The following is a 16,668-nucleotide window of genomic DNA, read 5'->3' as shown; positions in this document are numbered from 1 at the left end:
CCACACTTCCTTCTGTAGGTGCTTATCTCTAATGATTAAACCCTTATTTTCCTGGTCTGACTCAAAACTTGCCAACATTGTTGGTAAGACCTTCCACCTTATTCTACACCCATCCTCCACTTCCACATCCATATGGTACTAAACTGACCAAACTGTGGCAATTTTGCCTTTTACAAAGTCTCTTGTTGATCCTTTCCTTCGGTTTCACCTTCACAGCTACAGTCCAGAACCTCATGATCTCATACCAAGACAAAAGGATCCTACTTAGACCCCTGTCTACCCGCAGCCTCCAATCCCAAACGCTACACACCCTGCCGCTTTCACCATCCCATAACCATGCTTTGCACAGACACCCGCAAAAACACTTCGAATGGCAAGGCGAGCCACAGCCGAGACTTTCGAGGGGAAAGGCTCAGTTGACCACATCTAGGGAACAAGATAACCAAGTACCACCAGAGGAGGAACCAAGGAAGTGGGTACAGACCCAGGAGAAGGTTAAGAGACGTGGACAGGCATGAAGAAAGGAGTAAGAATGACAACCTTTGCTCCTTCTCAAGTCTGTCTGAAGTTCTCAATCAGCCTCTCCTCAACTGCCACCAAGGGGTCCATTCCTTCCAAAGAAGCTAAGGCCATGCTGGGGTGAGGCCCTCACTTCATCCAGTGACTAGCACCCGGCCCAGCTGCGCTAGCCCAGCACTCCAATGCCTCTGTCTCGGTGCTTGTACTTGCAGACTCCACTGGGCCCTCATTCTACACTAGGATGACGTGTCCGTCATGCAAGTTAAGATCAATGCCCACATTAAAGCGGTCGGGGGATATGCTAAACCTTTCTGACCTGCAGAGGCTCTGGCCAACCAATGTCAACATCAGGAGCCTCCTCTGCAATGTAGGGGCTGAAAGACCTGCTCCAGCAGCTGGTACTTCATCCACAGGCAGTCCTGTCCCTCCACTGCTGCTGCTGCTCCAGCTGAGCAGAAGGAAATGGACACAAAGAATCTGAGGACTCTGGTGACGACATGGCTTTGGACTTTTTGACCCAACCTCTTTTACAGCATGTTCAGTAAAAAGCTGAACTCTTTAAAAAAGTAAAAATAAATAATAAAGCCTTCAACTAAGTCAACGTCTGCATGCCCATGAACACCTTGGGGAACTGATCAGGAGGACTGATCAATCGCCCAAGGAGCATGAAAACAAATAATGAAAGTGTGTCAAGGAGGGCAGGGGACCAGAAAACTGACTCAGGTACACAGGAGGTCAAGATCACACTGAAGGAGGAAAAATCACAGATACGAACTCCTTCATCAGTAATATTTATATCAGGTCGTAAGGAAGCCCAACACTTGAAATGTCATCCTATACACTCAAGTACTCCTTCAATTATTTGCTCAGCTCTTTGTGACTCTGTTAAATGCTGGAAATGATGTTATCATATGTAGTTGTTCATTAGAATAAAAGAATTGTTTTAAAAGTTAACTGTAAGATGTCTTCAATTAAACTCCCCCTTCAAGAAAGCTATACAGTTTCTACCAAACTTAAAAAAAATACATGACAATATGAAATATTCTTGTTTTCCAAAATTCTGACCTTGAAGTCATTTGCACTTTAGAAGTGTTAATAACTCCCTAAGATAATAGGTTCCATATTATCTCTAAAGATTCTTTCAGTGCCCAATTTCTGTATCCAAAAATGGAGAAAGAACTTCCAAGACAGCACAGGTGAAGATACTGACAGCATTCCACCGAAACGCATTACATAAATAGAAAAAAGTGAGTAATGATGAAGTCACTTCAACGATGAGGTCTAAAAAAAAACTTCTGACTCCAGTGCCCACCAAAAAACTGCCTTGAGTTTCAGAAAGTGAAAATTCAGACGAAGTGGGAGGGTTGGGGGTGGGGGGTGGAGGCGGAAACGGCAAGCAAGGGATGAAAAGCCCCAGCTGGGGACAGGCACGGGCGGCCACGACGCCCAGGTCGCCCGCGCGCCGCGCCCGCCGTTCTCCCGCGCGCCGGAGCCCAGCCCCGCGCCCCCGGCCGCCGCCTACCTCGCGGCCGCCGTGCCACAGCCGCTGCTCCGGCACCGGGAAGCCGGTCTCGGCGCAGATGCGCTCCTTCACGTCGCGCGCGGTCCAGGACGCCGGCGCCGCCACGGTCCTGCAGCCCACGCAGCCGGAGAGCACGGTCACCCGGACCCACCTGCGGAAAGCAAAGGCACGCTCAGCCGGGCCGCGGAGACCGCCCGCCCGCCCGGCGCCCGCCAGGCCCCGGCCCGCGTTACCTCTCCCCCATCGCGGCGCCCCAGCCGCGGCTCGCGCCCGCCCCGGACGCAGGCGCCTGCTTACGGCCGGCGCCGCCGCGCCCACAGGCCCCGCGCGGGCCGAGAGGACGGGAGCCGCATGGCGCAGCCCCGGACGCAGCAGCCCGCGCTCGGGGGAAACGCGAGAGGAAGCCGCGGCGGCGGAGGAGCGGGCGGGGGCGGGGGCGGCGCGCTCACGGCCCACTCGGGGCCCTGCAGGCGCTGCCCGCGGGCACGCGCCCACCCGCCGGCCCCGTTAGCTGAGGAGCCACCCCGCCTCTCCCGCCCTCCAGGGAGCGCCCATTCAGGCCCCGCCCAATCAGTATCCGTCTTGCCCAATCCGGAGAGTTAGCGAAGGAGCCGCCCCACCCCATTCGCCCACCGGGCCCCGCCCGCCAGGGGGTGGCCTCCTCGCCCAATCCGGACAGTTAGCGAAGGAGCCGCCCCGCCCCACTCCCCCACCAGGCCCCGCCCGCCTGGCCCCGCCCCGCCTGCCGAGGAGCCTCTGCCGGAAGGCAAACCCAGCAAGGGTATCTCCAGGGCGTACATCTAGAGGACAGGTGCATGGTCCCTTTTAGAGCTCAACAGTGCATCGAAATGCAGAACTAGACATTTCTAGGGCCTCTGTCTCCTTCAACTCTAATGACTTTCATTCCATGGAAGCATCTCCAGTAAGATCTATCGTGGCTTCCGAGAAAGCGGTGGTCACAGGTGTCTTCCATGGTTTCGTTCTGTGTTTGGTTTTTGAGGCATGGAAGTAGGATCAGTGCCTCAGGTTGCTGGAGGAAGGCGAGCCAGCGGCAAAGATCAGAACACACACAAATATATCCTATGACATGTTACAAATATTTGTAATTTATTTTGACAATACTATATTGTTGGTAGCCTGAATGTCTTCCCATCGCAACCGCAAGCTCCTTGAAAGCAGGAACATCGGTCTTAGAGTTGATTAAAGTGCCCCACGAAAAGGAAAGTTGCCTTGTAATTTGAAAGCGTGTGAAGCTTAGAGGCTTTGGGAAACCTCAGGCTGTTCCTTTGGCTTATTTCTCATAGCTATAGATAATAAACATAGCCCCCCCCCCCACCAAAAAAAAGCGACATCTATTAAGGCAATTCAAAAGCTACATCATGAACAAGTAAACTTGTGTGCTTTTTTTTTTTCTTTTTTGAGACAGAATCTCCCTCTGTGGCCAGGCTGGAGTGCAGTGGCATGATCTCAGCTCACTGCGACCTCCGCGTCCTGGAATCAAGCGATTCTTGTGTCTCAGCCTCCTGAGTAGCTGGGATGTACCACCATACCCAGCTAATTTTTGTATTTTTAGTAAAGACAGGGTTTCACCATGTTGGCCAGGATGGTCTCGATCTCCTGGCCTTGTGATCTGCCCACCTCCACCTCTCAAAGTCCTGGGATTACAGACATGAGCCATCGCACTGGGCCTTGTGCTTCTTATTTTAAATACCTTGAGTAGAACAGAATTAAATTTTAGAGTTGTCACCAAAAATAATAATTAAATTGCCACTTCTCCCTTTCCGCAAAAAAATATTATTACTCAGAGCTCATCATCAGTAGTAAATACAGAGAATGTTCTGTAGCGGTTCCATCTTTCTTTCCGCAGTTAAAAAGGGAATAATGAAAGTCATGCATGACTCTTCCTTCTTGAGAAGAGTAAGTAAATATGCTCTGTCAATTAGAGGACAATATGGTGATTCAATATAAAGACAAGGCCAGAAAACCCTAAAGGGAAGATATGTACTTCTTTGCTGGGCGCAGTGGCTCACATCTGTAATATCAGCACTTTGGGAGGCCAAGGCGGGTGGATCACTTGAGGTCAGGAGTTCAAGACCAGCCTGGCCAAAATGGTGATACCCTGTCTCTACTAAAAATACAAAATTTATCTGGGTGTGGTGGCACACACCTGTAAGCCCAGCTACTTGGGAGGCTGAGGCAGGAGAACTGCTTGAACCCAGGAGGTGAAGGTTGCAGTGAACCAAGATCCCACCACTGCACTTCAGCCTTGGCAACAGAACGAGACTCTTGCCTCCAAAAAAAAAAAAAAAGTGCTTCTATAATCAAACAAGACTGTACAAGCAAACATATTAGAATATCAACAAATGGAAAGGGTGTGAGCTCTCTTCTATCAAGTGAGCTCTCTCTCTGGACCACGCAGCTGTCCCCAAGGCCTGGAAACCAGCTCTTGCCATAGCATCAAAGTATAACCGGGACAAATCCTTCACCCCTAAATCCTTCAATTAAAAGATTTCACAATAAACTCCTGGTTCTACACTGTTTCTTGGGAGCGAAGCAAACAGGATGTGATGACAGTGGAACCTAGGGGTGGGGGTAAAGACCTGAGAGAGAAAGGATGACTTCACCAAGAGGTATTCAGTAGAAGTAGATTGGATGCCTCTGGGGAAGGAGGCGGGTGAGAAGAAGCTTTGAACATTCAAAGTGTCTTCAGGATGCATTTGAAAGAGTTACTCGGCATGGGAAATACAGAATGCCAAGAATACCACAATGAATGAAACAAAGTCCCTAAGGAGTTGTTTAATACGGACAGAATTTCCATTTTACAAGATGGAAGACTTCTAGAGATGGATGGTATTGATGTTTGCACATTATGAATATATTTTAAATCACTGAACTGTATACTTTAAAATGGTCAATATGGTAAATTGTATGTGTATTTTACAATTTAAAAATACTAATTTTTTAATGGTAGCTCAGAAACACTAAAAAAAAAAAATCGATGAGAAGCACAGATGAACTTGGGCAACCAGTAATTGAACAAGACCAAAGTGACAAAATGTTGCTAACAAGGCCTTCATCATCAATCTTACGGAAAGAGCCCCCATATTCTGTGGGTTTTGTTTTCTAGTTTCTAAGCATACAATGATGGTTTCTAGTGTATGTTATCCAATACATACACTAGAAATGTAGTGTATGTACAAAGTTCCCTCAAAAAAGAAGTAGGAATCCAACTTTCGTGAAGACCTTGAGGGTCGGAGGGGTGAAATGACCTGCCCAAAGGCACAGCTGGGAAGTGGCAGAGCAGGATGGGCAGCAGGCCAGACTCCAGCTGCAGGCTCTTCCCATCCCGTCAAGGCCTGGACTCACAGTAGTTATTAAATCAACACTGTCTTTTTTTTTTTTTTTTGACAGGTGTTGCTCCATTGCCCAGGCTGAAGTGCAGTGGCATATTACAGCTCTCTGCAGCCTCCACCTCCTGGGCTCAAGTGATCCTCCCACTTCAGCCTCCAGAGTCACTGGGACAACAGGTGCGCACCACTATGCCTGATTAATTATTTTATTTTTTATAGGGACAGGGTCTCCCTAGGTTGCCCAGACTACAATCAATAATATATTTTATTAAAGACAAAAAAATAACCAAAGCTCCTGATCCCCTGCTTACATTCTGGGAATGGAAGACAAATGATAAACATACAGACAATAATACATAAATTCCTCCTATGATGTCAGATAGGAATAAGTACTATTTAAGGGGGCAGGGCACGATAACAGAGCAAAGAAGACAGGTGGTTAGAGAGCTCCTTTGAGCAGAGGCCTGTGTAAAATGCAGGAAGCTGATATTGCCCGGAGAAAGCCTGTGTGAGAAGCAAGAGGCCCAATGCAGCTGCCGTGGTTCACACTCATGGTCTTTGCCCACATCAGCATAACTGCCTCCTAATTGTGCTGTCTCCTCTCGTTGCCTCCTCTTCAATTCATTTCCCAAACTGCCACAAAGCCAGGTTTGGAACTGGTGTCTATTCTGTTTCTCACAACCTAAAAGAGGTCTTAACACAAGATCGGCACTCTGAGTCCTAATGAACTGTTATCACTGGTGGACGCTGGCCATGGGACTTCCAACTGTCGGTGCCCAGAGAGGTCTGCGCAAGATAAGTGAGAAGAAGCCTCCATATTTCCATGGGGCTCCTGTCACACCTGAAATGCCCCATGCAGGTATGGCAGGACACACACAGCTATCGGGAGAGGGATGGCAGGTGGCATCCCAGACCCGTGACAGCAGAGCAGAATAGAATGTCACATGGCGCCATTCATAACTTTTGCCTCAGGTGGCAGAAAGCCATGCATCTCTACACTTATCTAAAAGAGACTCTTAGTCCTGTGCTACTGACCTCTCTATATTTGATAAACCGTCTCCATTACAGCTTCCCATCAGATTCACTTCATCTTGAAAGAACAGACAAGTGATTTTCCCAAGTCGGCTTTGCTGGTTCCCAAGTCGGCTTTCTCTTTATGCTTCCCTGGGGCTCTCCCACACCTCCCCTCTCCCCACACCCGCTCCCCACACAACCTCTCCCTGCCCATCAGCGGCTCCTTTCTCCTGTCCTTCGGTTTTTATGGGAACAAATATTCAGCTACAAATACCGTTTGGACAATTCTGAGTTCAGCGCATGATGATATGTGAAATAAATTGGTGATCCAGTTCATTTGGATCACCAGGGAAGAAGACTGCAGGTGGCACCTTGAGGAAGACTGAGCAGCCTTGAGAAGACTGCACGTGGCACCTTGAGGAAGACTGAGCAGCCTTGAGAAGACTGCACGTGGCACCTTCAGGGAGGTGTGGCTAGACAGAACGAGAGCAAAATCACTAAGTGGAGAGCCGAAGATGAAAAATTCTGCACCTGGAGCTTCCGTGTCACTCAGAGTCAGAGGCAGAGACCTTAGCTTGCAAGGCCTGAGTGGCCAGTCCTGCTCTTCCTGGCCTCGTCCCCCACACCCCCAGCTCACTCCACCACAGACACACTTGGCACGCTTCGGTTCTTGAACACCAAAGCCCGCACCCTGACCCAGCTCGGTGCACTTGCTACGCCCCCAGCTTTGCCCAATCTTCTTCCAGATGGCACTTCTCACTCCCTCAGCTCCTTTCATGTCTGCACTCAGGTGTCATCTCTTCCTGGAGGTCTTCCGAGAAACCCCGACATTCCCGATACCATTCCAGTACTTCTCACGCCCTCTACTCACCTGATACCTCTCCACAGTACGCATCACCTGATAGGTTCAGTTATTTCTCTATACAGCGTCTATCTCAACCCACTATGCTGTATGCTCCATAAGAGCAAAGCCATGGTATCATTCGCCACTCTCTCCCCAGCACCTAAAATATAGGGCCTGGCATACGTAATGTCTTAGTCTGCTCAGGATGCCATAACAAAATGTCATCAACCGAGTGTCTTACACAACAGAATTTTATTCCTCACAGTTCTGGAGGCTGTAAGTCCAAGATCAAGGTCCAGGTAAGGCTTATTTTATTCTGATACCTCTTCTGTTGATTTTGCTCACACGACCCCTTCTTGGTGTGAGTGTAGGGAAGGAGAGGAAGCAAGCTCTCTGGAGTGTCTTCTTATAGGGGTACCATTCCATTACAGAGGCCCCACCCTCATGATCTCATCTAACCCAATTGCCTCGCAAATGCCTGCCTCCCAATACCATCCCATCAAAGGTTAGGGCTTCCACATATCAATGGTGGAGGGGCACAAACATTCAGTCCATACCACCAAAGGTACTCCATAAATATTTCTAAATTTGTGAATGAGTGAATGTTTGCTCCTGCCTGCACCCTGAACTTCCAGGCCTGACACCCTGGATATCTGGGCCTCATGCCATTGTGCTATTCTTGGTTTTCTTGGAAGAAAAACTACAAACTCATGGTAGAATTCGAGGGAGTAGTGAATCATGCTACAATATGGGAGACCCTTGCAGACATTCTGCTAAGTGAAAGAAGCCAGTCGCTAAAGACCACATGTTGTTTGATTCCATTTATATGACATGTGCAGAATTGGCAAAACCATAGACAGAAAGTAGTTTAGTGGGGCTGTGGGGAGAGGGAATGAGGAGGCAGTGCTAAGGGGTGTAGAGTTTCTTTGGGGGATGGTGGAAATGTTCTGGAATTAGACAGCCGTGAAATGTGCACAATTTTGCAAACATCCTTAAAGCCAGCCAAATTGTACCCTTTAAAATTGTAAATTTTATGGTATGTGAATTACACCTGAAGCAAATTAACAATGTGAATGCAAAGGCTTTTCCTGGACCACCACCTCTGGGCCCAAAACCATTTGAATGAAAACAGGGTCTGGTTTGTTCATTTCACTCTCTCCCTTACAGTGCTCTCAGTCCACTACCAGAATGGTCCGAACGGACATTTTTGCTCCCAAATACGTACATCAGCAGGATAAAGTAAAATCTTATCAGAACATCCAGTGCGCCCACTTGCCTTTCCTCCCCACCGCATTTGCAGCCAGGCTCCAGCTTCACATTCACTCTCGGAGCTCTCCTACGGCCTGTGCCTATGTGTTCCTTCCTTCTCTGGTGTCCACTCATCCTTCAGGTTCAATCTCAGCCCCAGCATCTGTGACGGGGAGCAGGGAGGGTAGGAGGGGTGGGGGGGTGCGGTCGGGGGCCAGACGCTCCAAGAGGCACCAGCACTGCGAGCCTCCCATCCACCCCCTGGCCCGCTCCTTCTGGCCTTGTCTCCTGAGCCAGGAGTGAACCAAGTACGGGGCGCCTGGATCCCGGCTCCAACATCCCTGCCTGGCACGGAGAAGTCCCAAGACTAGATCTTCTGTGGGAGATTCCCCTGGTCCAAGTGGAATTTATTGGACAGGCCACATTCGATCACCATACACCAGAAAAATGACAAAACTTTTCTTCTCTTTGTGCGCAGGTAGACACAATTGCTTTGCTTTTGTTTTTAGCAACATTAAACATGCTTTGGGAAATGAGGTCATGTTTCTGAGTCAGCATTTCTGCCTTTTCTCCTTCCAAAGAGGGCATTGTGAATTCCCTAGAGTGCTGTACACATTAGGAGGCAACAGGATTGTACAGACTTGACATGATGCTTTTGAATCTACTGGTCATTTATAATGAGAGTTTCTTGTCTGGTTGCCAGAAATCCTGGGTTATTCAAAGACAGCTCTGCCAAAGCAACATTAAGCAGTGAGAGCTGGAAATACAGTCACAGTTACGTAAGTCAGTGAGTAATGTGAGAGGACTTAGCATTAGAAAGGAAAAACGTGACTCAGGCTTCCAGATAGTGTAGGGACATGTCTTGAGCTGCACCCACCATTTCAAGAAACTTTAAAACCACATGAGGTTTGTGAGTTCCTCTTACATCTATGACCATTAAGTAACCTCTCTTGCAACATTTATTTTTTTCATAGAGTCTCCCTCCATCTCCCAGGCTGGAGTGCAGTGACACGTTCTTGGCTTACTGCAACCTCCACCTCCCAGATTCAAGCGATTCTCCTGCCTCAGCCTCCCTAGTAGCCGGGACTACAGGCACGTGCCACCATGCCCGGCTAATTTTTTTTTTTTGAGACGGAGTTTCGCTCTTGTTACCCAGGCTGGAGTGCAATGGCGCGATCTCGGCTCACCGCAACTTCCGCCTCCTGGGTTCAGGCAATTCTCCTGCCTCAGCCTCCTGAGTAGCTGGGATTACAGGCACGTGCCACCATGCCCAGCTAATTTTTTGTATTTTTAGTAGAGACGGGGTTTCACCATGTTGACCAGGATGGTCTCGATCTCTCGACCTTGTGATCCGCCCGCCTCGGCCTCCCAAAGTGCTGGGATTACAGGCTTGAGCCACCGCGCCCGGCCATAATTTTGATGTTTTTTAGTAGATACGGGGTTTCACCAGATTGGCCAGGCTGGTCTCCTGACCTCATGATCTGCCTGCCTCAGCCTCCCAAAGTGCTGGGATTACAGGCATGAGCAATAAGAAGTGTTTGATGCCTACTAAGAGCTCAACTAGTGACAGCTTTATTATTATAGCTGTTATTATTCAGTCTCCTTACAGGCAGAGGTGTTGCTGTTATTCCCATTACCTTCACTTTCTCAGCACCCAGCAGAGTGTCGGCCCCACAAGCAATGTGCACAGTTAACGTTTACTGAACTCCGCAGAACTGGGGACAGGGTGAAGAAAAGAGTAGGGTGCATAGGAGAGGGAGGTGAGGTTGAGGGGAAGAGATTTGAGGTGCACAAGACTCCCTTTGCCTGCTCCCCATATTTTCCAACACTGGCCTTGAGTGTTCAGGTGCCAGTGCAGAAGGGAAGGAAGAGGAAGCAGCAGCCCAGAGTGAGGGGAGCGCGAGGAACCCACCCTCGTGTAACTCCTGCCTGGCTGCTGTGCCACGAGGTGAGCAGTCCCTGAGCACAGGAACCAGGCTCCTTTGTTAGGACGCCAGTGCCCAGCACTGACTGGGTACTTCACATTTTATGACGTGAATGAAGAGGAGAGGAACCGAGCGCCTCCCAGGTCAGTGCCTGCCGCCACCTCACAATAAGCCTGGGATGAAGGTGGTACCATGTCCAGCTGTACAGTGAGAAGTGACTTTAGAGCCGTGATCTGTCCAAGCTCTCCCAGCAGCAGGCGCGAGAGCTGAGGTCACACCCTCGATGCACTGCTAGGGAGCCTGGTAGAGAACAGAGAAGGGCAGAACATCAAGAACAACTGAGAAAAATAAAGGAAAAGCAGAGGGGGATGAACTAATTGGAAGAGCAGCAAGAGCTGGAAGACACCGAAGAAAAGAGCAGGTGCATCAGAGTGTATTTTGGCATTTTTTTGCTCTATTCCCTTTTTATACTGTTTCCTTTTTTCAATGTAATCAGTTTTATGATGAAGTGTTTCACAAGTTTATGTTGTAAGTTTCCCACTATTGTATCTGGAGCTGAGCTTCTATTAAAATGCACTAATTATTAGCATGGATTCAGTTTAATCTACATGCTGCTACAGCCAGCTCACTCTCTTTCCATATGTTCTATAAGAGGTTGCAAGAGCCAGCACCACCATGTGGTGGTTCATGCCTGTAATTCCAGTACTTTGGGAGACCAAGAGGGGCAGATCGCCTAAGATCAGGAGTTCGAGACCAGCCTGGCCAACATGGTGAAACTCTGTCTCTACTAAAAATACAAAAATTAGTCAGGTGTGGTAGCACGCACCTGTAATCCCAGCTACTTGGGAGGCTGAGTCACGAGAACTCCTTGAACCCTGGACACCAAGACCGTGCCACTGAACTCCAGCCTGGGTAACAGAGTGAGACCTGTCTCAAAAAAAAAATGCTTATTATTTAATCTTAAATGCTTTATAAACACTATCTTATTTAATCTTCACTAAAATCTTTAAAAGCATTATTGATTCTACTTTACACACAATGAAAGAGAGAGTCAGGAACATTATAATTAGAGTAAAGCGACTGAAATCAACCCTTTGCTTGAGATTCTAAAGACCATGCTCAGTGCTCATCAGGACCCAGTGTTCAGAGGTGTCTCCTCAGGCTTGTCACTGTTTTGTCGTTTCCAGCACTTGGCAGTCTCAGAGTCTGGCCACACAATGGACAGCACAAAGCACACACACACACACACACACACACACGCACAAACACACACACGTGCACAGGCAAACACTCCTACTAACCTACACAGGATCAATATACAAGCATGAATTACAGAATAGAGATACATACATTCAGCAAAAAGTATATGATCTTATATTTACCTACTTCTCTTCAGTTAATTACAGTCACAAATGAGGATGGAGTTGCTTGTCTAAAAACACACTGCCCTTTATTTCATTTTGAGGTGACTGTCTCAGAATCCCTAAAAGTTAATTTGATTACACTAACATCCTCTGGTGGTAAGTAACTGAGAAATATGAGTTTATTTATCATATTTTATTTTTACTTTTACTTGCTTACATTCATTAAAGATTTTTTTAAATAAAAACAATTTTTTAAATCCCATTTCTAAATATCTGGACTTAGGGCGTTATTGCCAATGACCAGTTCAATGGGTTATCATTATTTTATTGCTGTGCAGAGTCTTTGCCACAATAACTTGGAAAAATGAATCATAGAAACCCTATCCACAAAATGACAGGTTTTTGCACTTGTGAAGAATGACACCCGATTTAGTTTGTTTGCCTATGACTAAAAGAGAAGCGTGCTACAGTCTTCCTCAAACAGATGAGACTATCAACGGCTTCACGCATTTGCTGTTCGGTAGAACAATTATGGTAGTTGGCAGGCATCCACCACTGGAGGGGACACAAAGAACAGGCCAGTTAGAAATAGGTCAGAGGAGTTTTGGGGTTTTTGGGGTTTTTGTTTTGTTTTGTTTTGAGATGCAGTCTCACTTCGTTGCCCAGACTGGGGTGCTATGGTGCGATCCTGGCTCACTGCAACCTCCGCCTCCCAGACTCAAGCAATTCTTCTACCTTAGCCTCCCAGGTAGCTGGGATTACAGGCACCTGATACCATGCCCGGCTAATTTTTTGTAGGTCAGGGGAGATTTTAAAGGATAATTGGAAATGGATCCATGAAAAGCAAAACGGACTTTCCGTTATTACAACTGAATTGAAGCTTCATCTGTTAAAATATTACATTTTGCTCATTTCCCAAACCATTTCAAATGTTCTCTTGATAGAGTTGCATAGGATAGATTAGTTATAAAATGATTTTAAAAAGTGTTTATTTGCTCATTGATTATAAAAGTGGATGTTTTTGAATCATCAAGAACAAAATTGTTTAATCGGGGAAGCAAATAATAATATTCAAATGCATATTTTATTCGGGACTCAACAAATCCTAAGTCTAAACAAATCATGATTGTTCACTATTTCTATAATCTTTATAAATATAATGGCTAAGTGAGTTACATAAAGAACTCATAAATTTGAAAACCATGTAGGGCAGAGAATATAGCTCAGTAGAAATACTCTTTTTTTTTGAGATGGAATTTTGCTTTGGTGCCAGGCTGGAGTGCAGTGGTGTGATCATGGGTCACTGGAGCCTTGAACTCCTGGGCTGAAGCGGTCTTCCCACCTCAGCCTCCTGAGTAACTGGGACTACAGGTGTGCACCACCATGCAGAGCTTATTTTATTTTATATTTTATTTTATTTTACTTTATTTTATTATTTATTTTGGTAGAGACGAGGTCTCACCATGTTGCCCAGGCTGGATAGAAGACATACTTTAAAATTCATTGGTAATTAAAACTGTGATATGTATGTTTGGCTTTTAAGCTTTTGTCATTTTTCCAGTGTTCTGACTATTTTCCAGTTTCGTTTAAATAATCCGAAGATATTACAGCTATGAAATTAATATTGCAAGTAATAAAGGTTGGTGATTCTCAGCAAACCGTCTACCAACACATCCAATCAGCCACCATGTGAAAGTGTTTGGCTGCGATAAATATCGTTTGGCTCCACTGCCACCTCCTGCTGGTGTTGATGCAGTTCCCTCAAACCTTACTCAAACCACCGCTCAGGGCCCCAGCTGTTCTCACAAGAAAAGCCCACAGCCTTTCTTCTCCAATGGACCCTTCATGTTACCATCAAGTTATCGTTCAATCAAGGGTGACTAAATCCCTCCCCAGCATCAAGATATTTTTAGTAGTTCAAGTTACCTACATCGTAATGTCCAAATTCCCAGCCTTGCAGGCGTGAGCTGTGCAGGCGTGTTCATGTCTTCGTAATTCTTTTTTTGCACTTTCTCAACCCATTCTGGTTTTTTCCCTGCAGCATCTGTCTCCACCCTCCATGTTCAAGTTTAGTGGCCCACACTTGATAGCCCCATGCAAATGTCACTTCAGTTATAAAATCGCCTCTCTCCCCCCGAAACAGTTTAAGGAAAAATGGCAGTAAGTCCAGGACAAATGACACATATGTCTTCTTTCTTAACCACTCTGAATACTTTGTATATCCCCCCATCCCAGCTCTTTCCATATGACATACACCATGTATTTACCTGCTATGATCCCCCACTCAGAGACAGTGAACCATTCAGGAGCAGAAAACATGTCTCCATATCCCTTGTCCACACCATCACCCTCTCCCCAACCCCAGTGACTGGCACAGAACCCAACAAATGTTTGGTCAAATGAGGAAGGAGATCAGTAAGAAGGGTCATTGCAGGGTCTTTCTGTCGAGGGTTGGTAAAAAGCTAGAACTTCAGCCTTAAATCATGTAATGGAAGAATACGGATCTCATACTTAAGTGGTTAAGTGCATGAATGGGGTGTTGGAAACACTCCTTCAGATTTCAGGAGGTGGCAATAAAAGACATCAGAGCTGGGGGACTCAAATAACACTACTGATATTTTACCCATCAATCAGTGCTCAAAGAACAGAAGGCTTTCTCTAGCCAAGCCAATGCAACATGACTTCCACCCTCAAGACATCTTCAGCATTTAATTTCCACTCACCAGTGACTACATAGGAATGAATTGCATTTACTCATAAACTGTGGAAATCCCCCCTTGATCACAGCCTCTTGTATGTCACTCTGTGTTCCACATCATTCACTGCCGAATAAGTGAATGCAGTGTTGTTCACGTGTGGCTTCTCATGACCACTCACTGCAAGCACTTACCATCTGTACAAATTTAAATTAGGGAAAGAAAAGGGAGTCCTTCTTAACTTTTCTGTTTTGGGTTCATTTCTTTAATAATTCTCTTATTGTACAGAATTAATAAACTGGTTATTGGAGAACGTTGTGAGTTGATTTAGGCTTTCATAGCAAACTCCATAAGAGTTTTTCAAACCATAGGGAAGAGAGGCACCCATTTACTTTATATTAGTTTGGGAGATGTAACGGTGAAGAAAACAGGGCCCAGGGGAGTTGGGATTCAGGCTGTGGCAGACCTGAAAATGAAGGAATAGTTTGCATTCGTGCAGGATCTAAAATTTTTTCATTTTTTTGGCCAGAATTGTTATCGTTTGCTGACCACAGGAATATCTCAGAAAATACTTCCTGTAGCATGGGATGCTGTTTGATAGACAGCATTTTACCCAGTAGAACTTCTATCGGGCCAGGCACAGTGGCTCATGCCTGATCCCAGAACTCTGTGAAGCCGAGGTGGGCAGATACGAGGTCAGGAGTTTGAGAACAGCCTGGCCAATAGGGTGAAACCCCATTTCTACTAAAAATACAAAAACATTGGCTGGGCGTGGTGGCGCATGCCTATAATCCCAGCTACTTGGGAGGCTAGAGCAGGAGAATCGTTTGAACCAGGGAGTTTGAACCAGGTTGCAGTGAGCCAAGACCGTGCCACTGCACTCCAGCCTAGGTGACAGAGCAAGACTCCGTCTCAAAAAAAAAAAAAAAAAAAAAAAAAAGAACTTCTATCAAATTGGAATCAATTCTCTCTGACTCTGCTGCTGCTTTATCAACCAACTTCTGGAATATTCCAAATCTTTGCTGTCATTTCAACAATATTCCCAGCACCTTCACTGGGAGTAATTTCATCTCAAGAAACCACTTTACTTTCTCATCCATAAAAAGCAGCTCCTCATGCATTCAGGTTTTGTTGTGGGATTGCAGCAACTCAGTCACATTACCAGGCTCCACTGATCTAATTCTCGCTGTTTCCACCACTTCCGTAGTTACTTCCTCCAGTGAAATCTTGAATGCCTCAAAGTCATCCACGAGGGTTGTAATCAACTTTTTCCAAACTCCTGTTAATGTTGATATTTTGTGATCTCAGCTCACTGCAACCTCTGCTTCCCGGGTTCAAGCGATTCTCCTGCTTCAGCTTCCCAAGTAGCTGGGATGACAGGCATGTGCCACCATGCTTGGCTAATTTTGTATTTTTAGTAGAGACAGGGTTTCATCATGTTGGTCAGGGTGGTTTCAAACTCCTCACCTCAGATGATCTGCCCACCTCAGCCTCCCAAAGTGCTGGGATTACAGGGGTGAGCCACTGCACCTGGTCAATCATGGATACTCTTAACAGAATCTAGAATGGTGAATCCTTTCCAGAAGGTTTTTAATTGACCTTGCCTAGATCCATCAGAGGAATCACCATCTATGGCAGCTATAGCCTCATAAAATATATTTCTTAAATAAGACTTGAAGGTCAAAATTATTCCTTGATCCACTTGCTGCAGAATGGATGCTGTGCTAGCCATTAGGAAACAATAATTCATCTCCCTGTATTTCTCCATCAAAGCTCTTGAGCACCTGGCCAGGTGCAATGTTAATGAGCAGTAATATTTTGAAAGAAATCTTCCTTTCTGAGCAGTTGGTCTCAACAGTGGGCTCACAATATTCGGTAAACCATGCGGTAAACAGATGTGCTGTCATCCAGGCTTTGTTGTTTCATTTACAGAGCAAAGGCAGAGTAGGTTTAGCATAATTTTTTTTTGAGATGCAGTCTCACTCTGTCACCCAGGCTGGAGTGCAGTGGTGCGATCTCAGTTCACTGCAACCTCCACCTCCAGGGTTCAAGCGATTCTGTTGCCTCAACCTCCTGAGTAGCTAGGATTACAGGCACATGCCACAATGCCTGGCTAATTTTTGTATTTTTAGTAGAGATGGGGTTTCACTACGTTGGTCAGGCTGGTCTCGAAGTCCTGACCTCAC

At 46.5% G+C, this 16,668-nt stretch overlaps 1 protein-coding gene across 4 annotated transcripts in view; it reads right to left on the bottom strand.

Moving 5' to 3' along the window:
* SACS (sacsin molecular chaperone) overlaps positions 1-16,668 on the bottom strand; it is a 101,515-nt gene that overhangs the window by 43,983 nt on the left and 40,864 nt on the right. For 3 of the 4 annotated variants that reach the window (XM_074387928.1, XM_074387931.1, XM_074387929.1), the window contains exon 3: positions 2,042-2,192. In XM_074387928.1, coding sequence (XP_074244029.1) covers positions 2,042-2,192 — 151 coding nt within the window. Of the gene's footprint in view, positions 1-2,041; positions 2,193-2,274; positions 2,351-16,668 lie in introns of those variants that run through there. The other variant, XM_074387930.1, reaches the window with a different exon arrangement.

Source organism: Saimiri boliviensis, chromosome 16, assembly GCF_048565385.1.
Source record: "Saimiri boliviensis isolate mSaiBol1 chromosome 16, mSaiBol1.pri, whole genome shotgun sequence".
Lineage (NCBI taxonomy): Eukaryota > Metazoa > Chordata > Mammalia > Primates > Cebidae > Saimiri > Saimiri boliviensis.
Note: the sequence above shows the minus strand (reverse complement) of the source record. Positions and strands in the feature narration are given on the sequence as shown.